The 25,000-nt window shown below is 39.8% G+C and overlaps 1 protein-coding gene across 2 annotated transcripts in view; it reads left to right on the top strand.

The window, feature by feature from the left end:
• ecrg4a (ECRG4 augurin precursor a) overlaps positions 1-23,555 on the top strand; it is a 32,631-nt gene extending 9,076 nt beyond the window's left edge. Inside the window, exons 2-5 of one of the 2 annotated variants that reach the window (XM_048598198.1) lie at positions 13,196-13,291; positions 16,451-16,498; positions 18,760-18,908; positions 23,118-23,555. In XM_048598198.1, coding sequence (XP_048454155.1) covers positions 13,222-13,291; positions 16,451-16,498; positions 18,760-18,908; positions 23,118-23,285 — 435 coding nt within the window. In that variant the 5' untranslated portion in view covers positions 13,196-13,221 and the 3' untranslated portion in view covers positions 23,286-23,555. Of the gene's footprint in view, positions 1-13,195; positions 13,292-16,450; positions 16,499-18,756; positions 18,909-23,117 lie in introns of both variants that reach the window. The other variant, XM_048598197.1, reaches the window with a different exon arrangement.
• The last annotated feature ends 1,445 nt before the right edge of the window (positions 23,556-25,000 follow it).

The raw sequence follows: 25,000 nt of genomic DNA, 5'->3' as shown, positions 1-25,000 counted from the left end.
ACAACCTATTTTTCACACCTCATTGATCCATTATCACCTATCTAACTTCTTTGGCTTACTATCAACAATCCCTTTCTTTGCTGACCTCTCTCTCTCACTTCCTTCTGAGTTTCTCCAACAATTTCTGTTTTAGTTTGTTTCTGATCTCCAGCATCTGCAGTTCTTTGTTTTATATTATGCCACTAATATTCTTCAACTATTTAAAAAAGGGTTGGAAATCTACTGCAATTGTATTTGCCTAATGAGTGCCATTTACTCTCTCCATGCCATTTACTTATGTATTCAAGGAAACTTGCTTTTACCAAAAAACAGCCTCTCTTTATGGATTCATAGGATTGTTAAATATAGTTCATGTTAAATCCTTGTGGTAACTCAGCAAAGTTCATGTTGAGATTATAAAGTTAATTGTTAGTTCCACCGGATTAATTAGTATCTGGTATAAAACCTGGGTTTGTGTTTTACATTACATAAGACGTGAAGGGCTTCATTTATTCAGCATTTCTAAGATAAGTATTCACATTTTAAACATTTTGAACTGGAGATTTTGTTCAATTGCATTATTATCCACTAAAAAAGATTGCAGAACTTGAATTGCATATAAGACAATTTAAATTTTCACAATCTTTTGTATTAGTTCTGCACTGGGAGGAGATACTCCCCATGAATTAAATCGATCATTATTGGAATTTCCCACAAATTGCTCTGGCTTGTACGTCTTCAGGGATAATTTTTCAAAAGAAAATATAGTTCTTTTGGGCACAAGGACATTAAAAGTTGCATTTTTAAAGCTTTTAAATGATTTTTGTTTCAATTTACAGAAAAATACTTTAAACGGTGCCTTACTGTAATTAGAAACGTACTTTCTATATTTTAAAGTAAATTTCAGCAATGTAAAATGTAAGCTGTGTTTACATTTTGACTTTAATGCTAACTTTTGTAATAAACTATTTTCAACCATTTTAATCATTTTTTCAAACCTGTAATATTTGAAAAATTAAAGAGGGAATAATACATTTTTCCATTAAATAAAATGTAAACGTTTTTACTAATTTGTCCAATTGAGATGCTTCATGGCAGTTTTTTCCTGAGCCTTGATAAGAAACTTCCATGTTGACTTCACTGCCATTCAGTCATAAAGTCATTCTGTCATACAGCAGGGAAACAGACCCTTCAGTCTAACTAGTCGATGCTGACCAAGTTCCCAAGCTAAACTTCCCAAGCATGTCCCTCTAATATCCCTGCATTTGTCCCATATCCCTCTAAACCTTTCCTTTTCATACCTGTCCAAATATCTTTTGAATTTTGTAACTATGCCTGCATCTACCACTTCCTCTGTCCATTCATTCCACATATGAACCACCCTCTGTGTGAAAAAGTTGTCCCCCCATATCCCTTTTAAATCTTTCTCCTCTCAACTTAAAAATATGCCCCTTTGCTATTCACCTTATCTATGCCTTTCATGATTTTATGAACAGCTGTTTTTTGTTAAGTATATCTAAAAATTTGTTTCATAACTTTGACTTTTAATTTGAATACTGATTATTCATACGTTGTTAGGTTGAGCACAACTAGTAGCCCCATTATTATAAATTAAGGAATTTTGAGGAGTTTGGTACCTCAAATTCAAAAAATCTTATACTATTTAAAAGCCATTGTTAGTCAGGAAGGATAAAAGATTCCCAGTTTAAAAAAAACAAATTCTTGAGCATGCTAGTTGAAGCTTCTGACGAATGTAACATGGTGTTATTGAGCAATATAAGTGACAGATAAATGCTAAGCAGCAATGTGATAGCTCATGCTATCACCAGCTCTCTGAGTCACCCAAACCTACATAGGCAATGGCCTGCACTGGCACAGCCATGCCAATATTTCCAACAGGAATTCTTTCCCCATCAATGTCATTGTGTCCGAGACTTCAGCTTCAAACCTGCTTCTTTGTCTCTTCCTGGAAGGTGGAGTGTCTTCATCTGCAAGGAGAATAGGCAGAGATTTGGGAGTGTGGAAAGTTAGGTGATTGTTTAGGGGTAAATATTTGTGGAGCATCACTAAGGAATGGGAGCAAGAGAGCAATAGGTTGAATATAACTAATGCCTAGTGAGATGAACGTTTTGAGGAAGAAGCTGGAAGGAAAAGTTATTATATATGACAAAATAAGATGTATCAAGAGATCATTGAATCCTTTCTGGCATAGGATCCAATTCCTAGTAGTCACACTTCAGCTATTTGCAGCTGTACCTACTAAGTGAGGTTAGCTGTTGTCATCTTGCTTTCCTCAGGGAAGATAACCTCGCCAAATGGCCTGACTGCTTCTAAGACCACTCTGGAGCTATGACTTAAACCAGGAAGCAGTCTGTCCATGTCTACAATCCTTACTGCAGCTCTTTCCTACTTTTTATACTTCACCTTTTCATGCAAGCACTCCTACCATTGTTGGGACCCCACTGACCCAGATGTGGATGATCATTCGTTTGCTCTGAGGTAAGTTATACAATTAAGTGAGTCAAGTTCCTGATCAGAAAACAGTCCAGCAGCTCTGAGAGGGACTGAGCAGCAAAGTGTACGCCTTGAGTCGCAAACAACTCCACTTCTGCACTCTACTGCAAATGAATATCCAATGTTTAGGATTTCCAGCTGGAAGAACTTTGTATATGGTTTGGACCAAGTTAGTGCAAGCAGAAACAACAGTAATTTGTTGGAGATAGAGAGCTTGGCGACACGATGCAATGAGAACAACCTCCCTCTCAACGTTGGCAGAACCAAAGAACTGATCATTGACTTCAGAAAGAAAGGAGAAGAACACGCCCCCATCTACATCAATGGAACTGAGGTTGAGAGGGTGAACAGCGTCAAGCTCCTTGGAGTGACGATAACCGACGACCTGTCCTGGACTTCACACGTAGATGCGATATAGTCAATAAGGCACAACAATGCCTCTTCCTCCTCAGGCGGCTCAGGAAATTTGGCATGTCCATAATGTCCCTCACCAACTTCTACAGATGCGCCATGTCCGGGTGCATAACGGCCTGGTATGGCAACTGCTCTGCCCAGGACTGTAAGAAACTACAGAAGGTAATGTGCACAGCCCAGACCATCACGGAAGCCAACCTTCCATCCATTGACTCTATTTACATGGCTCACTGCCACAGAAAGGCTGGCAACATTATCAAAGACCATCGCACCCTGGTAATGATCTCTTGCAATCTCTTCCGTCAGCTAGAAGATACAGAAGGCTGAAAACACACACCAGCAGGTTCAGGAACAGCTTCTTCCCATAGACTGATGAATGGACTCTCTAACTTCAAATAACACTGATTTTGCTAACGTCGATCTCGCCTAGTGCACACCCTATGCAATGTAACCTGTATGCCTCTGTCTAAGTCTTTTTGATCTGTACATCCTTTTTGACTATGATCTGCCTGTACTGCTCATAACCAAAGCTTTTCACTGCACTTTGGTACATGCAACAATAAATCAATCAGTCAATTAATATGGGGAAAGTAGGACTGCATTTAACAATAGACTGTAAAATTCTATTTCAAATAACGTATTCAAAAGAAATTATGATCCCATTTAAATTGAACATGGGGACAAGTAGTTTCAGAATATCATGACCAAAATATTGTTAAACATTTATAGTTTGATGTTTTCTTTTTGGATGGACAGCAGGTAGTTTGTTTGGGTTTTAACTCCCTACTGGTTCTGAGCTGGGTTCATTACTTAAAAGGCTAATGAGCCTTTTACAAAGTGTTGGATAGAAGTATCTAACAAATTCAAACGACGACCTAGATTAATTACTTAACAGTCATGGTGTGATTTAGAGATTTGCATTTCCTTTCAAATCACAAAAGGAATCCTTGATATACTTGCAGTAATAGTCCGTCTATGATATTTCAACAGATTATACTTTATTATTTGACTGTATATTGATCAGGTATTTGAATCCTTAAAGTGGCTTATAAGTTCTGTGTTCCCAACACCTTGTTGTATGGTGGTGAAACTTGCAGATATGAAGAAGTTAAGCTCAACAGTTTCCAACTTCACTGTCCACAGTACCTTGTAGGTATATCCCAGCAGAACAAATTCACTGAGCAGTCCTCTCAAAGGTATAAAAACCAAAAGAACTGTGGATGCTATACATCAGAAACAAAAACAGAAGTTGCTGGAAAAGCTCAGCAGCAGTATGGCAGCATCTGTGAAGAGAAATTAGAGTTAACATTTTGGGTCTGGTGACCCTTCCTCAGAACCTTGATTTCTCATCATAGATGCTGCTAAACAACTTCTAGCAACTTCTGTCTTTGTCTCTCAAAAGTATGTTAGCACTCGTGAAATGGAGGCAACTTTGTTGGCTTGGGCACATTGGCAGGGTTTAAGACACTGAATGGTGAGGTGGCATGAGCCACACAGCTAATATGATGCCCATCTTTGCCTTAAGATGCTTGTAAGCATGACATGAAGTCCTTAGATACTGCTCATCACACTTGGAAATCAGAGGAAAATAGCAACAGCTCTGTGGGTCGGTGTGCATCACAATGATGACCAGTGCCTACAGCACATCAACAGATACCAATGCTGGAAACCAACAACGTACACAATTAATCGTTTCATGTGCAGCGCTTCTGGTAGAATCTACCTCCCAAGAATTGGTCGCTTCAATAATCAGCTAATGTAAGCCATATAAACTTATGCCATCTGAAAAGAATTTTTTTATTGCAGGTTGTTTTGATTTTTGTGGGGTTTGTAGGCATCACTGGTTACGCTGGCTTTTGTTGTCCATCCTGATTTTTTTTTTCTATTCATTTATGGGATGCGGGTGTCGCTGGCTGGCCAGCATTTCTTGCCCATCCCTAATTGCCTTTGAGAAGGTGGTTGGGAGCTGCCTTCTTGAACCGCTGCAGTCCTCCTGCTGTAGGTTGACCCACAGTGCTATTAGGGAGGGAATTCCAGGATTTTGACCCAGCAACGGTGAAGAAACGACGATATATTCCCAAGTCAGGATGATGAGTGGCTTGGAGGGGAACTTGGAGGTGGTGGTGTTCACTTATGTCTGCTGCCCTTGTCCTTCTACATGGAAGTGGTTGTGGGTTTGGAAGGTGCTGTTTGAGGATTGTCGGTGAATTTCTGCAGTGCATCTTGTAGATGGTACACACTGTTGCTGAATTGCACTGGAGGAGGCAGTGGTGAGCTGGCCATGAACCATTGTAGTCCAGATTCTGTAGGTACTCCCACAATGCTGTTAGGAGCTCCAGGATTTTGATCTAGTGACAGTGCAGGAACATTGCTATAGATTAGAGAGGACTTTGCAAATGCAGGTATTCCCATGCATCAACTGCCATTGTCCTTGCAGTGGTAGAGGTCATGTGTTTGGAAACTGCTGTTGAAATGTGTTACTGCAGTGTATCTTGCTGATGTCATCTTGATGCTGCTACTATGCATCAGTGGTGAAGGGAGTGAATGTTGAAGATGGCAGAATAGGTTGCCAATCAAGTGGGCTACTTTTTCCCATTTGGTGTCAAGCTTCTTAAATGTTGTTTGAGCTGCATTCATCCAGGATAAATTTCGTTTGGCAAAGCTGATGAAATGCTCATGATATTAATGTGCAGTTCTGTGTCTCTGAGACTTTAACTACACCACTTTCTTTTCTGCTAACTAACTACTATGCCAGTAGTAAGAATGGATAAGAGAGCACTTCTTTCATTCATCATTAACAAGATAAAATGTGTCCTGTCAAGTATTCTCAGCAATTGACCCAGACCTTTCCCTGAAAGCCTGCTCAAGCTGAACCAGATAATGTGCAAGTTCAGTATATTGTTTGACCTTGAGCCAGTCTTCCAACAAATTTTTTTTTACCTCTGCAGCTGTTGTCCCAGTCCCATGACAATGTAATGCATTACTCATTTTTTTACCAACCTCCATGTTATTGCTGGTCTTACCCACCCATCGCAATTGAAACTGGTTTGAAACATTTAGCATTTTGACCCCATGAGCACAAACCACTTCATGACACTCCATTATGTAATTGATTTTGAGATATAAATTTGTCTTCTTTTTTCCCCATACATAGACAGAGACCAAAATGCAGTCTTTCACTTCCAGATTAATAGAGGAAATGATGCTGGCTATACACACATTCTGAACTGTTAATGTTGCGGCATTTATGGAAGATTTCCTGTTACAGCCGTTAAGCTCCATAATAGGGTCCGTGGATCTTGAATTCTTGATGTGTATTTCATTTTACCCCTTTGTTGTATCCTGTGTTCTGTAAACTCACCCCAGTTTATATTAATTTCCATTAGTTCAGTATTTCAGAGAGTTGCTGACTCTAGGATACCGGTTAGTGGGACCTTGGCCTTCATGATTGACTTAAATCATAGTATAAATTGCAGGACTAATGCCCTTTTAGAAGAGGTGAAAACATATATGGTTGTAAGACAGATTTTCTCTCCTAGTAGGACTGCACAGGAAATTTCTTTACAACTACAGTCATTCGAGCCATGGAGTACCCTGAAGGATGAAGTCTGGATTGAGAATTATCTCGAAGCTTGCTTCAGCTGTGGTCACCTGAAAAATGGAACCTCTTAAAGAAAAGTGGAATCATTACTTAATATAAATTTTGTCACCAGTGCTCCAAGCAGGCTGCAAAAATGTTTCCAGTGTCTAGTTGCTGAAATTGGTCACGATTGTTGAGGCATTTTGAGATTTTGTAGGTTTTGCAATCTGGAACTCATGAAACAATTATTTTGACATTTGCATCATTTTTAACAAGCTTTAAAAAAATGATTGCAATTACAGTAACTAGTTGTGTTTTTTTAAATATTGCCATTAACAAAGTTTGCATTTTCTGAAATCACACTTAATTCTATTCATTCCTCAAGTGGAACTTAATTTAAACAATTACCTTTGTTTGAATATGAACAGATGGCAACTCAGCAATTCCTGATGGTAGAACTGAGACAAATTATTTTGATCTCAATTTGGGCCTTTTTCTACTAATGTTCTAGATTTGACAAGGCAGAGAGTTCAAGATCAACTGAATTTAATATTTGCTTTTAAGGAGCACTTCAGAAAATATTCAAAAAGGGGACAGTCCACTTGTAGTAACTACAAAGGAGATTTCCAGCCAAAAGGAAGATCATTGCTGGGCCTCCTCAACCACCACCACCTAGTGGCAGAGAAATTCTTTCCAGAGTTGCAGGATATTCTTCATCCATTTTGTGGCACCATAGACATGACCTTCACTGTACTGTTAAAGCTAGTCACTAGAGGACTATAAGGCCGTGCTCTCATTAGAGAGGGATAACTGATCGCAGTTTAACCTGAGGGTTACCATGCCTCAGGCAAGGGGATAGGTTGAGGAGGAGAGCCATGGTAACCTCAGACACTGCGGGAATTGAGCCCATGCTGTTTGCATTGCAAATCAGTCAGCTAGCCAAGTGACCTAACCAACCAAAGTGTGCAGTAAGTTCAACAAAAGTACAAGGAACATTGCCAACTATAATACATGGCCCTTGTCAGCGATGAAGAATTATACAATATTCTCCTCAAGTTTGGCTGCCCTCAAATCTGTCACCATCCTCTGCCTATAATCCTCACTCTCCAGAACCACCACACACCCTATCTCAGGGATAACAATAGTCAAAAACGGCTTTGCCTTTGCACCAGCCCCTTTTGTACAATTTCCTTGCTGCATGCATTATACCGTGCAGCCAACAATTTCCTCATTGTTCTGGAGATATTCTACCAAACTGTTCAACCTACACCATCTTCATATCAAAACACACATTCCTCCAATTTTCATCATTAAACTTGAGTGTGCAATGATTCATGTGCATGTGTGTGTGTGTGTGTGTATTCATTAAGAAATTGAGCTCCAGGTAATTGTCAACTCCTTCTCTGAAGCCTGTGAGAAAATGACCCTTGCCTGTAACTGGAAAATGAAGATTCCCTATTATGCAGTTATCACAGTAAAATACATTCCTTGCTGCCCAGCACTGAGTAAGATGAACAATGATATCCTGGAAAGTGTGAAGTATTTTCCATATCAGTTGGCTAGATGGCTGGTTTGTGATGCAGAGCGACACCAACGGCACGGGTTCAATTCATGCACTGGCTGAGGTTACCATGAAGGACTGTCCTCTCAATCTTTCCCCTCACCTGTGACATGGTCATCCTCAAGTTAAACCACCAGTTGCCTCTTTTTCATGAGAATGTAGGGCTATGGTGACTGTATCCTTTTACCTTGGGATAGGGAGTAATTAGTAGTCGGGGGGAATTGTCAGTTTGTTGGTAATTTTGTTAATTTGTTCATTGTTGAGTTAAATAAATAAATTGTTTCTTGTTATTTGTAAAATGGAGATCAGGGATTTTCTTTCTTTAAACCACTCTTTTAATAGATTACGAGGGGAAAGGCAAGGTTCTCTGGGTTTCTAGAGGGTAATCATTACAGGGGAACTCCTACTCTTGTCATAACAGATTGGGGCTTGTGTTTTAGTTTAATTATCAGAGGGGTTCAGCCATTCCAATTGGGGGCTCAAGTTCAGAATCTGATGGTTTGAGTCTGGGATCTGAATGGATTCAAACAGATTTAAACAGACTTGAGGATTATTGTCGTGAATCTTTAAATAAAACTTAGGTGAGGAAAAAAATCAGTTTAATTTTGGTTGCTTGTAGTGGGTTAAGTCAAAAGTGAGGGAAATGGCTTTTAGCATTGCTAAAGAGGTTCTGGGGTTTGAAGATGCTTCCTAAATTTGTCAAGAAATTTTAGAAAAACAGAGGAAGGTTATACTATTAGAATTAGCAAACAGATTAAAATTTTATTTTGGATATTTTTATTCTGGATAAAAAGAAAGCTGAAATTGTAATGGAGTTGGTCAAGCACTTAGGTATACCAGAGAAACAGGCAAGTGCAGTGGAGTTAGAAAAACTCAGATTGCAAATGAGACAACTGAAGTTAGAGAATGAAAGGAAGGCGAGAGAGTTTGAATTACGGTTACAAGCTGAAGAAAGGGAAAGAAAAGCCATGTTAGAAGATAAAGAAAGGGAGAGAAGTTTCTTGGCTGAGCGAAAGGGAAAAGAGGGTAAAAGAGGGAAAGAGAGAGAGGAGAGGGAAAGAGAAGAAAGGGAGAAAAAGAGAGACTTTAAACTTCAGAAGTTGCAAATTGAACAGAAAAGTCAATTTAAGACGATGGCAATGAAGGTAAAAGATAGGTTTAGTGAGGTCGAGAGTGGTGATGTGCAAAACTATCGTAGCCAAAGATCTAGTAGGGATATATACAAATATGTTACAGCATTTCCAAAATTCAATGGAAAAGATATAGAAGCCTTTTTCATTTCATTTGAGAAACTGGCTAGGCAGATGAATTGGCCAGAGGATATGTGGGTAACATTAATTCAGACTAAGTTGGTAGGCGGGACTAGTGAAGTGTTTGCAGCGCTGTCAGAGGAGATGTCAGGAGAATATGAAGAGGTTAAACAGGCTATTTTGAGTGCCTACGAATTGTACCAGAAGCATATAGACAATGATTCAGAAATATAAAGAAGGAACCAGGTCAGAGTTATGTCGAGTTCCAAAGAATTAAACAGGGCAACTTTGATAGATGGGTGAGAGCATTAAAGATAGAAAAGACATAGGAGGATCTTAGAGAGATTGTTCTGCTGGAGGGGTTTAAAAGCTCACTTCCAGAGATGATAAGAACTTATATTGAGGAACAGTAAGTTACCAAAGTAAGAAGAGCTGCAGAGATGGCGGATGAATATGAATTAGTACATAAATCGAAATTTGATTGTGTTGCCGGTAACATACAGACAGGATGGATTATGGGTAGGTGGTCATTTAGGAATGAGGAAGACTCAGGCTAAAGTACAAAAGCACTTCTATTGGCCTGGATAGCATAAGGATGTGGTTGAATTTTGCTGTACCTGACGTACTTGTCAAATAGTAGGAAAGCCACAGGAAGTAATAAAACTAGAGCCTTTGGAAAGGGAACCGGAGAAATACTTATTAGTTACTGCCCCTCAGAGTGAGGAATCAGAATCTGAATCATTTGATTTTGATGTTCATCAAAGTAAGTTAAATAATGAGGATGTTCTTAGAGAATGGGATAGGATAGTGAGCTATCTGTCTCAGGAATAGAGGGCTGAATTGAAAGGCTTGTTGCAGAAATATCAGGACATCTGTGGGAATAGAATGGGGAGGACTGGTACTGTTTTGCATGAGGTTGAAGTAGGGAATGCTGTTCCAATAAAACAACATGCCCACAGGCGTAATCCTCTTAAAGCCACACAGATACAGAAGGAGGTGGAAGCAATGCTGCAAGAAGCCATCATTGAGCCAAGTCAAAGTGAATGGAGTTTGCCGATCATGTTGGTTCTGAAGCCTGATGGTGCTCAATGATTCTGTGTGGGTTATCAGAAGGTCAACACTGTAAGTAAATCAGACTCGTACCCAATTCCAAGGCTGGAGGACTGTGTGGAAAAATTTGGACAAGCTACTTATATCACCAAGTCGGACTTACTCCGTGGTTACTGGCAAGAACCTTTGTCCGCGAAAGCAAAATAAGTTTCTGCATTTGTGACACCAAATGGGCTGTATCAATACAAATCTGGACCTTTGGTAGGAGAACACACCCGCCACATTTCAAAGACTTATGAACAGAGATGTGGCAGGATTGAATAATTGTACTGTCTATATAGATGACATTGTGATCTTCAGCCATTGATGGAAAAAATCACATGGTGCATTTGGCAGAACTCTTTGAAAGACTACGGGAGGCAAAACTGGTTATAAATTTAGCAAAGACTGAATTTGTGAAGGCAGGAATGGTGTTCTTGGGATATAACATCAGACATAGGAAGGATAACCCCAAGGAACATAAACAAAGGCCATTGAGGAATTTCCAAGACCATCCTCGAAGAAGGAAGTGCTGCAATTTTTGGGACTGAACAGATTCTACTGGAAGTTTGTGCCGACCTTTAGTGGTGGCAATGCTGACGGATTTGCTAAAGAAGGACATAAAATTTCGGTGGACTGAACAGTGCCAGGAGGCATTTGAGAATTTAAAGCCCGTATTAACCAACGCACCAGTTTTAGCTACAAATTTCTCAAAACCATTTAAAGCCGCTATTGATGCCAGTGATATAAGAGTTGGAGCCATGTTGATGCAGGAGGTTAATGGTGGAATTGAAAAGGCAATTGGATATTTTTCAAAGAAACTCAATATTCATTAGAGAAAATACTTCACTGTTGAAAAATAATTATTGAGTTTGGTACTGGCCTTATAACATTTTAAGATTTATGTTAGGAACAATATTTCAGAGACAGTTGTGTATACAGACCACAACCCTCTCATTTTTTTGGAAAAATTTAAGGACAAAAATATGAGACTATTTTGATGGAGTCTTATGTTACAAGCATTTAACTTACAAATTGTACATGTTGCGGAACGGAAAATGCTGTTGCAGATATGTTATCGCGGGTTTAAAGAAAATGTCGAGATAAGATAGAACCAGTATGGTTCAATGTTATATATATTTAGAATTAGTATAAAAGGTATAACTTTAGAGTACTGATTGATATATTTCATGGTAATGGTGTTAAGATTTAAAAATAAAAATGAAACCATCTTTTCATAATGATAGTTCTATTTTTAAGGGGGAAGATGTTACAAAGTTGGGTAAAGTAATTGTGAAGTGGAAGGCTGGAAGCTAAAATGTATGGATCCCTTAAGAGATTTGTGCTTTGTCTGTACTGAGAAACTTTTTTATATGTATGTCCGTGAGCAGCAGCTGAAGTTGCCAGTACAGAGAGCCTCAAGAAAGTGAAACAAGTGTATCAAAAATTCCTTACAGCTGACAGGCATAACAGCAGTCTTGTTTTGATAAAAACCGAAAGAACTGCGCATGCTGTGAATCTGGAACAAAAACAGAAGTTGCTAAAAGCTCAGCAGGGTCTGGCAGCATCTGTGAAGTTAACTCTGATTTTTTCTCCACAGATGCTGCCAGATCTGCTGAGCTTCCAGCAGTCTTGTTTTGATATTATAACAACGAGTTTGAATTTGGCCAATTAATTTAAAACCTAACAGCGATTCAAAGCCAATTGAATTTAAAAACTGATGGTGTTGAAACCGATCATATTATAGGAATTTGATTATGTCATTACGGGTGTATAAGACGAGGACAGTTGGAAAATCAGTGAGAACCAACTGTCATCTGAAAGAGAGAGACAACAACCAGAGTTAGCACCATTCAGCCCTCAGAGAAAGCCCATCTGATTCATCAAAGGTACCATGGTATTTTAGCCTAACGTCCTCATTGAAGAAATTATAGAGATAAAATGTTCCTGACAGTAGAATTAATGGAAGAAAGGCAGTTATGAAGAGACTGGAGACAACAGAATATTCCGCAAGACAGCCTGTGCGAACTTGGAGCGATTAAGTTATAATTTATTGCTTCTTATTAATTGGTTTTATATTAGTGGGACTTGTCTTTATTTAAACAGCATTCCAGTAGAATTTAGGCCAGTTAGGGAGCAGTGGGGGGAATTGTCAGTTTGTTGGTAATTTTGTTAATTTGTTCGTTTTTGGGTTAAATAAATAAATTGTTTCTTGTTACTGGTAAAATGGAGATCAGAGATTTACTTTCTTTTAACCACTCTTTTAATAGATTATGGGGGTAAAGGCGAGGTTCTGTAGGTGTTCAGGGGGTAATTATTAGAGGGGAACCTCTATTCCTGTCATAACAGATCGGGGCTTGTGTTTTAGTTTAATTAACAGAAGGGTTCGGCCATTCCCCATCGTAACAATACTACCATGAACGTTTGCTGCATGTTAAACCTGACATTGTTGCCTTGTAATTATACAGTTATCATTCACCAACAGTGTAACAATGGAAATTTGTCCCACAAAATTTTAATCTTTGTTTATTTGTATGTCTATACCAAAGAAATCAACAAAAATCTACATGTGTCTTTGAAATGATTGTGTATTTCTTTAATTGCATTCTGCTGTGTTGCATAGATACAGCAATTGTACTTTGAATGGTGGGGCATCTTCCATGTTTTTATAAGGCATAGCAAAGTATTTTCTGTTGTGGTGGAACTTTAAGTTAAGATTTATCACAGATTTTGTTTGAACAATTGTCTAGACCAAGGCTAACTGGATCAGTAATTGCTGTGTCTCATTATTATTCTCTTCTCTTTTAGCCGTTGTGAACATTCATCTTGAAGCAATGTCTCTTCAATTCTTCCGACTTGCTCTTGTGATTACTTCTGTGCTCCTGGTGATTTTAACATTCCCTGGTAGGCAAAAGAATTTCAATAGGATGTTTCCATGGAATTTCAAATTTTTCATGCACTTAATTTGTAGAATATTTTGTGTTTTGTTTGGTGCTGGATAGATTCAAGAGTTTGGAATGTATTTATGCTCTACATAATATATTTTTATATCTCTACAATGGGGAGAAAAGCCAACCAAGCTTAAATTCAAGTTAATACTGTATAGAGTATTTTCAATTCATCATTTTGAGGGTTAACATATTTGTACCATTATTTAGTATTTATTTTACTGGTATTGTTACGAACCCAGCTGATTATTGATACCGAAAGTCGGATCTCAAAATGAAATCTATCTTGATAGATCTAACTTTGATTAGTTTTGGAACCATGGAAGAATGTTACTGACCACATTCACCAGAGGCTTCCAGGGTACTTTTGGTATGAAAAGGATAAAACATTTTTTTAAATCAAGGGCAAGAACAATAAATACATTATACTGGACAGAAGGTTTGAAAGACTTCATTGCAAACTGTAGGAAAAAGAAAATCAAATCCATAATATCGTGTTACCCCAGCCATATCCTTACCATCAACCAAACCTCAGCAAGTCATCATTACCTCCACATGAAGACCTCACATTTAGGTATCACGGCTGTAACCAATTTCCTTTTGGCAACTTTCTTCGTGTTCTTTTGAGGCTACTTTTCTTCAGCTTGTGTCTCTCCCCAAAATATCTAAAACAAGCTCACTGTTACTTTAACTTCAGAGCAAACATGTGTATTCCAAACTCAGTTTCCAGTAGGAGCAAATTACTGCAGATGCTGGAATCTGAACTGAAAACAAAAAATGCTTGAGATCACAACAGGTCAGTCAGCATCCATGGAGAAAAAGCAAGCTTACATTTCTAGTCTAGATGACTCTTCATCAGAGCTTGGTTTCTCGCAGTTCTGGTCTTTTGCCAAAAATTTTAATAGCCTCACACTTCAGCCTCCAATCTTTAGCACACCCACATTCTCACTGACATTTTGGATTGTTCTGATCCTGTATCCCTGGGCAACAAGCTATTTTACCATCTAAAATGTTGTGAACTATTAACCTCCATCTCTATTTTAATGTTGCAAAACCACATAAAAAGAAATGTAAAGACACTTTCAGACTTCTTGATACAACTTACTAGTGCCACTAACCAATACTTCTGCAATGGCATTGCTTTAACATAATTTAAAACTTGAGAGTCATTTGGTCACAGGGAAAGAAATAAAGATTATTTTGTGCAAGCCTTTTATCATGGAATCCCTACAGTGCAGAAAGAAGCCATTAGGCCCATTGAATCTGCACTGACACTCCAAAGAGCATCCCACCCAGACCCTGTAATCCCACCTCTACCACAGCCGATCCACCTAACCTGCACACCTTTGGACTGTGGGAGGAAACTGGAGTGCCCAGCAGAAACGGGGAGAATGTGCAATTTCCACACAGACGGTCAACCAAAGTTGGAATTGAACCCAGGTCCCTGGTGCCATGAGGCAGCAGTGCTAACTGCTGAGCCACTGTGCAACCTACAGCATATTGTTTTGTCATATTTTGCTCAGCTTACATCCATGGCTTCTAATTGCAGAAGAAAAGCGTTAAGGTTTTTTCCTTTACTTATTCACGGGATGAAGGCATCGCTGGCTAGGCAGCATTTATTACCCATCCCTAATTGCACAGTGGGCAGTTCAGAGTCAACCACATTACTGTGGGTCTGGAGTCACATGTAGGCCAGACCAGGTAAGGATGGCAGTTTCCTTCCCTAAAGGACATTAGTGAACCAGATGGCATTTTCCTGACAATCAACAATGGATTCATGGTCATCATTAGACTTAATTCCAGATTTTTTTTATTGAATTCAAATTCCACCATCCACCATGGTGAGATTCAAACCCTGATTCCCAGAACATTATCTGTGTTTCTGAATTAACAGTCCAGCGATAATACTAATAAGCCATCACTTCCAACCCCAGCTCATTTCTTGCCCGATTGATGTCTTTAGTGCCTGGGACTTAATTTGATTAAGGATCTTGTTTGGTATTGATGTCCTTTCTTGCTTAAGGATGAGTTACTGATACTGTCTACCCTTTCCTGTGTTGGCCAACATTTTCTTGGGAAGTTTACAACACTTTCTCAAAGTCATAAAAGCCTAAAGCAATTATCCTAACTGAATAATTTCTAAACTGTGAAGTACTTTACAAGAAAGGATTCTGAGAACTTCCTGGGCTGGCTTGCTTTTTTCTCAATCTTAACTTCCTTGCTAGGAGAAACATTTTGCTTTGGTGTTTCTTGAATGAAAGAGAAAAGTATTTTGTTACCTCCTAACTCTGATAATTAAATACAGACACACTTTAAAAAGGAGAGAATGTCTAGTAAAGACAGGAAGGATAAAGACTACGCAATTTAAAATTTCTTAGCATTCTTAAGGTTTTTTTTTTACCTTAGATCACAAGTGTTTAATTGCTGACTAGGTATCCACGGCATGTTGAAGTTTGTAGATGTATTACAGTCCCAGTTGTTTTCCCAGTTTGTTTTCTCACCACGTGTGAAACTCAGAAACTCTGCAGCAAATAGGGAGAGAGACAGTTTCAGCTCTTGTCACAAATGCATCATTTTCTGTCTATTTTGCTACTCAGAAATAGTTGCTAAAGTGTGGTTGATTTGCATATCTCCAAGCCTGGCTATGTTGTGTTTCCAAGCTGACTACATTGTGTTTCCAAGCTGGCTAACTGGTAGGCAAGGGTTTCATTTCTGAATATGTGTAATTAACATATGAATATATATACATATAAACAGGAGATGACAGTTTCTTGATGCTGACTCAGTTGTCTGGCTTCAATTAAATAAAATGGCAATTTCAGTGCAAACAGTTTTGTTATTTTCCACATGTGTCCACTGCAGTTGTCTCAATTTATGGTCAGCTGATTAGGGTAGCCATTTTAGGTCCATATTTGTTGTTTTTTAAAATATAATTTCAATCCATGAAAGCTCCTGGGTATATCAATTGGATGTTTGAATTTGAAAAGTGCTTGTTCCTATTTATCACTATCATGTGACCCTTAACGGACCCAAGTTTAGTAATGAATCATCCGCCCCATTGATCCTTTTGAATCTTGTTACATTATTTGTGTCTTAAATATGTTTACTTTTTCAGATGGGTTGAGTGGAAACAAATTGCGCAAGATGATCGAGAAGAGAAGTGGTAAGGAAAATCTTCTGGGTTTTTGCTCACAAGTATGAAGACAAAGAACAATCCAATTCTCGGATGGGACAATTGAAATTGTTGTTGAGGAGCTGTGAGAATGAATGTCCTAATCACTGTCTGAGCTTGTGAGGAATATGTAAGGTAGTTCAGATATTCCTGAAGTTAACTACGTCATCATTACGTGGGCCTGGAAATAGACCTAAAATTCACTTGCGATTGTGTCGTCAGCTGGTGAACAGGAAGTTAGGTGCTGCTGCATGATTTTAGATCTTCAAGAGGCAAACTACTTTAAAAAAAACCTAGAGGATGCAAATTTATGTATATTTTGGCCAGAGATGATAGCCCATAGAACTCAAGAGCCTAAGGAAGAAGGACAAAAAGAACCCTTAAAATCAGAAAGAAATATTATCACAATACAATCAAAATGATATATTTAGATTCTTTTTTTTCTTTGATGAGCCAAACTGTGCCTTCTGGCAGATGATTTTGAACGACAAGACTTGGTGTAATCACCTTGTGTGCCCAGGGTTAGAGGACAGAAGGTGGCCAGAATGCAAACTCCAATACACAAGTTGGATGGGGACTTGTGGCGGTGCAATGCCAATGGGTTGATGGGGAGAGCTATCAGGGGATGTTGATTCACCTGAGGTACAGCCTGTAACACACAGTTTGAGCAACGGCTGCTGTTGCCTTCCATCATCCTCTAATTCCCAAGTGTGCAATGGAAATAGAAATGGCTGCAAACACACCCAGAGAGGAGGGGCTAAGTGTGTGGGAGGGGCCTGGGGATGTGAGGCCCTTGAGAAGGGCAACACCAGTACACCCACCCCCATTCAGTGAAGTTGAAACACACTTGAAGCTCTGCATTGCCAATAGCTGACTGTGTACAGACCAATTCCTTGGCCCAACCTCTCCTGACCATGTCCTGCAGGTTAATTGCTGAACTCCACTGTTGCCTGTGATGGAATAGCAACATTTATGAACCTGGAATAGACCAGCTACCTCTGCAATTGTGTTGAGAGGAGACATCTGTTGGGTTTGTAGTTATTTCCTTCTCTGGCTGAATGCCTACTAGCATTGTCCTACCTCCTTAAGAGGAGCGGGCACCTAGTGCGAGGTTAAGGTGCATTGTCCCCCTGTCACTATAATGTTGGTACTGGGGACCAATATCTAGGCAATGGAGGATGCTCATGTCTGCAGACTCCGAGTTGGCTGGACTTTGCTGTCCATGGCAGCTGCCAACTTGTCCCTGGGTGCTGCTAAGGTGCTCACATTACTGTGGCTGTTGTTGCAGACCTGCGGTGGCCATTCTGGTGCTTCCTCTGAGGCATCTGCTCTATCTTCCTCCAATATGGAGCAGGGATACTTTTACTGGGTGGCCCTCTTGACCATGATCCACGTGATGTGGAGGTGCCGATGTTGGACTGGGATGGACAAAGTCAGGAGCCACACGGCATCAGGTTATAGTCCAACAGCTTTATTTGAAATCACAAGCTTTTGGAGCACAACCCCTTCATCAGGTGCAGTGAGAGAGCAGGGCACACAGGCACAGAGTTTATAGGCAGAGAGATCAAGGGCAGAGAGATCAAAAGATCATACAACTGGTATGGGTGAAGTGTTACAGGATAAATCTCTGCAGGTGACCATGAGTGTTAGACGGTTACTAAAGTGTTTGCAGCTGAATAACCAGTGAAGGGATGACCTATAATCTGATTAAATGAGGCAGAGAGAGAATTACAAAAAATTAAAAATAAGGTAGTGCTAGAGACAAAGTAAATGACTGGAATAACATGATGGCCGCAGTGCTGAAAGAACCAAATCCTAACCATTAGACCACCAGGGATTTTTATTCCATTAAAAATGAACTTGACCTGAAATGGGCTATTCCTACATGTTTCATACACTCAAATCAAAAGTTAAGTACAAAAACCACATGCCAGTCAACGTAGGTGTAGAGCTGGATGAACACAGCAGGCCAAGCAGCGTCAGAGGAGCAGGAAGGCTGATGTTTTGGGCCTCGACCCTTTCTGAAGGGTTATCTCAGATTCTCCAGCATCTGCAGTTCCTACTATCTCAGCCAGTCAATGTATTCCATCCATTGACAAGTTACCTATATGACATTTAAGTAGAGTAACATGTACTGAACTAGTACATAAGTTGCATCACTTAAAAGTAATTTTCAGTGATTTAAGTGCTATATAAATACAAGTTCTTGCTTGGCTGAAAAACATGTTCATTATTTTTAACATCTTTAGCAGATAAGAAATTGACTGTTTCAGTTCCTGAGTCCAAGGCTAAAGCATTCTTGAACAGTTTGAAGCGTTCAAAACGTTACATATGGGATAGATCTCGTGATGATGTTCAGCAGTGGTATCAGCAGTTTGTGAACATGGGATATTCTGAAGCTGTGAGTATGTTTCTCAATTGTTCGAGAAAATGATGTAAATTGAGTTTGACAACCATTAATCTGCATAAAACATTGTTTTACTGATTCAAAATATCCTCCTCCCTCCACCCTTTCAAGAACAGCTGAACAGGTTAGTCCTTAATTCATTATGTGGAAGTGCCGGTGTTGGACTGGGGTGGACAAGGTCAGAAATCACATGACACCAGGTAGTCAGGTGAATTGACGAAGGGGCAGCGCTTCAAAAGCTTGTGATTTCAAAAAAACCTGTAGGACTTTAACCACGTGTTGTGTGACTTCTGACCTTAAGCCATTAGCGTTTAGAAGAATAAGAAATGAAGGATCTTATAGAAACATACAAGATTGACATGATAGATGTGGAACCAATGTTATCACTGATGGGGGCATCTTGAACAAGGGAAAATAGTTACAGAATAAGGGGACACTTGTGATGAGAAGAATCTTCTTCTCCCAGAAGGTAGTTAATGTTTGGAATTCTCTACCCTAGAGGGTGGTGGAGGCTGAGATCGCTGGAAGCATTTAGAAGGAGGGAACTAGATTTTTGAAATATTAGAGAGCTGACAGCTATGATGAGTTCGTAATAAAGAGTGTTGAGACCTGGGGCCCATAGACCATGGTCTTGTTGAATAGCAGGACAGGTTTGAGAAGCCAAATAGCCTACTCCTGCTCCTGTTTCTTATATTCTTGCATTGATTTTGATCCTCTTCCTGACAGTCTGTGACCTGGTGAGAACAATAAATTCATTTCTTCTTCTGTTCTGCTTTGTGAGGTTTGCAGCTGGTTTGGCATTATCTGTGTCAAATTTATTGAAGATTCTTCCTGGAAGGATAGGGAAGTAAAATATTCTGCTTGAACTGGTCTCTTCCAAGTCACATCCGCATCTAACATCAGACTTAAATCCGCCATAGGTATTTTTTCACTGAGCTGTGTAGTATTCTGAATTTACGTAAGTTATACATTTGTCAATGGCTGAGGTGGGATATGTTGCTACCTCACTTCTTGCTTTTTAACCTCTCAAACCTGGCTGGCTCAGCTGAGGCTCTTGCAGTCTGGGATCTCTCTAACAATGTTAGCATAAATGAAAACATTTATACCAATTTTATGGAGGCACAGATTCTCATCTCATTGATGATATGAAACAAATTTTCTATGCCAACCTAACTGATTTCAGGAGATCATTTGGGCTCCATCATGAATATAAGGAGAGCTGTGCTATCTTCTTACTGTCTGTCCTTCAACCCGCTCCTGCTTGACCAGCTGCTCCTTTGACTTTTTATAGTTTAAGAGCTCTTGTACCATTTGAACAAGATTAAGGTGACGACATGTTTTCCCACTTGAGTGAAATTCTTTATTGTGAAGTACAAATAGGTTTTGTACTATTTGGCATCCCCATATCAGAAATTTGCTGGTAACAAACCTTCATTCTTAAGCGATGAGCCTCCTGAACTATGTTTCACTGATGTAGATAGTATGTTCTTAACCATGGCTCATTATCTGATAACGTACTGACACTCGCCCAATGTCTAACTTGAAATTTGAGATAAATATTGACATGTTTTGATAACTTGATATTGAAGGTCTGGATTATCTATTCCCCCTAGGAAATGTTTTGGTTTTTGTTATAGACTGCTCTACCCTATTAATGTGTGTGTGTGTGTGAGATAGAGAGAGAGAGAGAGACTTACTAAATGACAGGTGAAGCATTCACATTTAATAGCTGGGTACTATCTGCACCTGTGAGGTTTTTTTTTCTATGCATTTGTGGGATGTGGGCGTCACTGGCTGGCCAGCATTTCTTGCTCATCCCTAGTTGCCCTTGAGAAGGTGGTGGTGAGCTGCCTTCTTGAACTGCTGCAGTCCTCCTGCTGTGGGTTGACCCACAATGCCATTAGGGAGGGAATTCCAGGATTTTGAACCAGTGACAGTGAAGGAACGGTGATATATTTCCAAGTCAGGATGGTGAGTGGCTTGGAGGGGAACTTGGAGGTGGTGGTGTTCCCATATATCTGCTGGCCTTGTCCTTCTGGATGGAAGTGGCCGTGGGTTTGGAAGGTTCTGTTTGAGGATCTTTGGTGAATTTCTGTAGTGCATCTTGTAGATATTACACACTGCTGCTACTGAACATCTGTGGTGGAGGGAGTGAATGTTTGTGGACATAGTGCCAATCAAGCGGGCTGCTTTATCCTGGATGGTGTCAAGCTTCTTGAGTGTTGTTGGAGCTGCACTCATCCAGGCAAATGGGGAGTATTCCATCACACTCCTGACTTGTGCCTTGTAGATGGTGGACAGGCTTTGAGGAGTCAGGAGGTGAGTTGCTCGCTGCAGTATTCCTAGCTTCTGGCCTGCTCTTGTAGCCACTGTGTTTATGTGGTGAGTCCAGTTGAGTTTATGATCAATGATAACCCCCAGGATGTTGATAGTGGGGGATTCAGTGATGGTAACACCGTTGAATGTCAAGGGATGGTGGTTAGATTGTCTCTTATTGGTGATAGTCATAGCTTGGCATTTATGTGGCGCGAATGTCACTTGCCACTTGTCAGCCCAAACCTGGATATTGTCCAGATCATGTTGCGTTTGAACACAGACTGCTTCAGTATCTGAGGAGTCACGAATGGTGCTGAACATTGTGCAATTATCAGCAAACATCCCCACTTCTGACCTTATGATGGAGTGAAAGTCATTGATGAAGTGCTAACAGAGATATGTAGTGTTTGTTGCCTGTGTTACTCACTCTACTGGTTTCTCACATGTGGTTTTTGTACCTCTTCTCAACATTGATCTGAGATGTTTCTGGACTTCTGTTTCACTTGCTATCTGAATGGTGTTCTCTAGAGTCAGATCATCTTTGAGCCTTAATAAATCTGACAAAGACTCATTAGCAATTCCTACGTCAATCCTGTGTCTTATGAATTCAGACTTGAAGTCATCATCACAATTCTGCACTAGGCAATGGAGATTATCAATTAAATCATCTATTGATGCCCCTGAAAAATGTATTTGGACGAGTACTTGCTTAGGAAAGGTTTTGAGGGATATGAGCCAAATGCAGGCAAATGGGACTAGTTCAGTTTATGAAGGCATTGATGAATATAGAACATAGAACGTAGAACATAGAACATAGAACAGTACAGCACAGTACAGGCCCTTCGGCCCACGATGTTGTGCCAACCTATTATCCTACTAAGATCAATCTACTCTGCATACCCTACATTTTACTATCCTCCATGTGCCTATCCAAGCATCGCTTAAAAGTCTCTAAAGTATCTAACTCGACTACCACTGCCGACAGCGCATTCCACACGCCCACCACTCCCTGTGTGAAGAACCTACCTCTGACATCTCCCCTGTGAGTTGGGCCGAAGGACCTGTTTTCATGCAGAATGACTCTATGACTCTAAATTTGTTCAAGCTTTTAATTTGCCCGATTGTTATCTTATACTGACTAGCTTCGCAATGAACCAGGTCCCTGACCCAATCATTCTTTTATAGACCTTTACGTCTATTTCCATAGCTGTGCTTTGTCATGCCTGTTTGATATGGTGGCACTGCTCAATTTGAGCTGCCAGTTCATTGCTGTTTACTTGTGATTAGAATTGTCTTTATTTTAAAAAAAACACAATTGTTCTTGTTAAATACAGGAACCTGGTCAGTGTTTTCTGTTAACTTAATTCCATTAGACAGGCAGACTGGGGACTATGATTTTTTTAGTTAAATCGTTAACTTTTGTGGCAACACTAGGACCAAGGGATGATGCAGAGGGTGTTTTGAGAATGCGTGCACTTTTCCAGATGAGCTGTAACAAGTGACTGGGGGCTTGTGAACAGATTATTTTAAACCGAGTCAATAAGGATTTGTAATGGTATAGTAAGTGATAAAGTGCAGGTGGTAGAGCCGTTCTTGACAGTCCTAAGAGAACTTTGAGAAACAGGGTTACTTGAATTGGAGCATATGTTGGGGGTGACTTCGCCTGTTAACTCTGAGAAGGCAGATGTTATTTATACCATTAAGAATGGGCACTGGGTTATGTGGTCTTCCATCATTTTGAACTGAACTGCTATGTTCAACTTTTTCTTCTATGTTTTAATGCTTAACAAGTTGCAGTGATTTCTCCTTTCATTTATCAATGCAAAATGATCAGATATTGAAATATTAACTGTAAAGCATTAATTATTTTTTGCTATTATCCCACAGCAATTTGAAGATGCCGCTGCATACTGGCTGGGTGTGCATCAAGGCACAGGTGATGATGATCATGTCCGGTATTACATTCATCAACGTTACGATGGTAATTCTCCAGCTGGCCCTTATTATTCCCAATCTATACGCATTGGTGCTGATGTTAACTACGATGACTATTAAAGCAAAATGTAATGAATAAGTATTATGTGGTTTAACTTTATCTTCCTGTTTGCATGAAATGTATTAGTTTTCTTGACCAAGAGATTTCCAACTCATAAATTGAATGTTGTCACTATACTGAACAACCTAATGTGCATCATTTAGAATGTAACTTTTGTACTTCTATAATTTGCTGAGTAATTCCTTGAATCAGAACATATAGTTTCTGAAATGTATTTGCTTTAGTCAACTGGCTTTCTATACTTTCAATAAACTTTACAGGAAGTGTTATCCTGTTGTATATTTTGTCAATTAAGGTTAGATGGCTATCCCATGATGTATGAGGGGAGATTCTTCATTTATTAGAGTCACTCCACTTAACAATGGAAGATAATTATAGTAGATGGTGGCCATTCATTAGGCTATCTTTGCCAGAGTCCATTTGGGAAGTTTCTTTGGCCCAAACATCTTCAGCTGCTTCATCAATGGCCTTCTCTCCAGCGTATGTTCGGGAATGCGGATGTTCAAAGATTACACAAATTTCAGCATTAGTTGCAATAACTCAAATACTGAAGCAGTCCATGTCCATATGCAGTAAAACCTAGACAGCACCCAGACATGGGCTTGGCTTTGTATGGCACAAATTTTGTTTGCTACTTATCAGGCCTTCTCCCACAAGAAAGACTCAAACTAACACCCTTTGCCAATAAATGACATCACTATCACTGAAACCACCACCACCAACATCCTGGGGTTTGTAATTGACCAGTGATTACAAGAGATTAGAGATTAGTAATTCTGTGGTGAGTAACCACCACTTGACTCCCCAAACCCTGTCCATCTTTAAGATGCAAGTCAGGAGAGTGATGGAACAAATTTCACTTGGATAAGTACAGCTCCAAGAACACTCAAGAAGCTTAACGCTGTCTAAGAAAAAGCAGCCTGCTTGCTTGGCACTTCATCCAAGACCATCAACATTCAGTCCCTCCACCAATGATGCATCATAGCAGCAGCAGCTCACCTTTCATAGCACCTTCCAAATCCATGATCTACCACCTACAAGGATAAAGCCTGCAGATGCCTGTGAACACAATCACTTGTTAGCTCCCCTCTAAACCTCACAACATAGTCATAGAGATGTTCAGCATGGAAACAAACCCTTTGGCCCAACTCATCCATGCTGACTAGATATCCCAAATTAATCTAGTCCCATTTGCCAGCATTTGGCCCATATCCCTCCAAACCCTTCCTATTCATGTATCCACCCAGATGCTTTTTAAATGTTGTAATTGTACCAGCCTCCTCCACTCCCTCTGGCAGTTCATTCCATACACACACCACCTTCTGCATGAAAAGTTGCCCCTTAGGTTCCTTTCAAATCTTTCCCCTCTCACTTCAAACCAGTGACTTCTAGTTTTCGACTCCCTCACCTTGGGGAAATGACCTTGTCTATTCACCTTATCTGTGCCCCTCATGATTTTTTAAACCTCTATAAGGTCATTCTTCAGCCTCTGACATTCCAGAGAAAATAGCCCCAGCCTATTCAGCCTCTCCCCTTAGCTCAAACCCTCCAATCTGGCAACATCCTTGTAAATCTTTTCTGAACACTTTCAAGTTTAACAACATCCTTCCTATAGCAAAGAGATCAGAACTGAACACAGTTTTCCACTAGTGGCCTAACCAATGTCTTGTATTGCTGCAACATGACCTCCCAACTCCTCTTCTCAATGCACTGA

This window comes from Rhincodon typus, chromosome 6, assembly GCF_021869965.1.
Source record: "Rhincodon typus isolate 14 chromosome 6, sRhiTyp1.1, whole genome shotgun sequence".
Classification (NCBI taxonomy): Eukaryota; Metazoa; Chordata; class Chondrichthyes; order Orectolobiformes; family Rhincodontidae; genus Rhincodon; species Rhincodon typus.
This window is presented reverse-complemented; position numbering and strand designations above follow the sequence as displayed.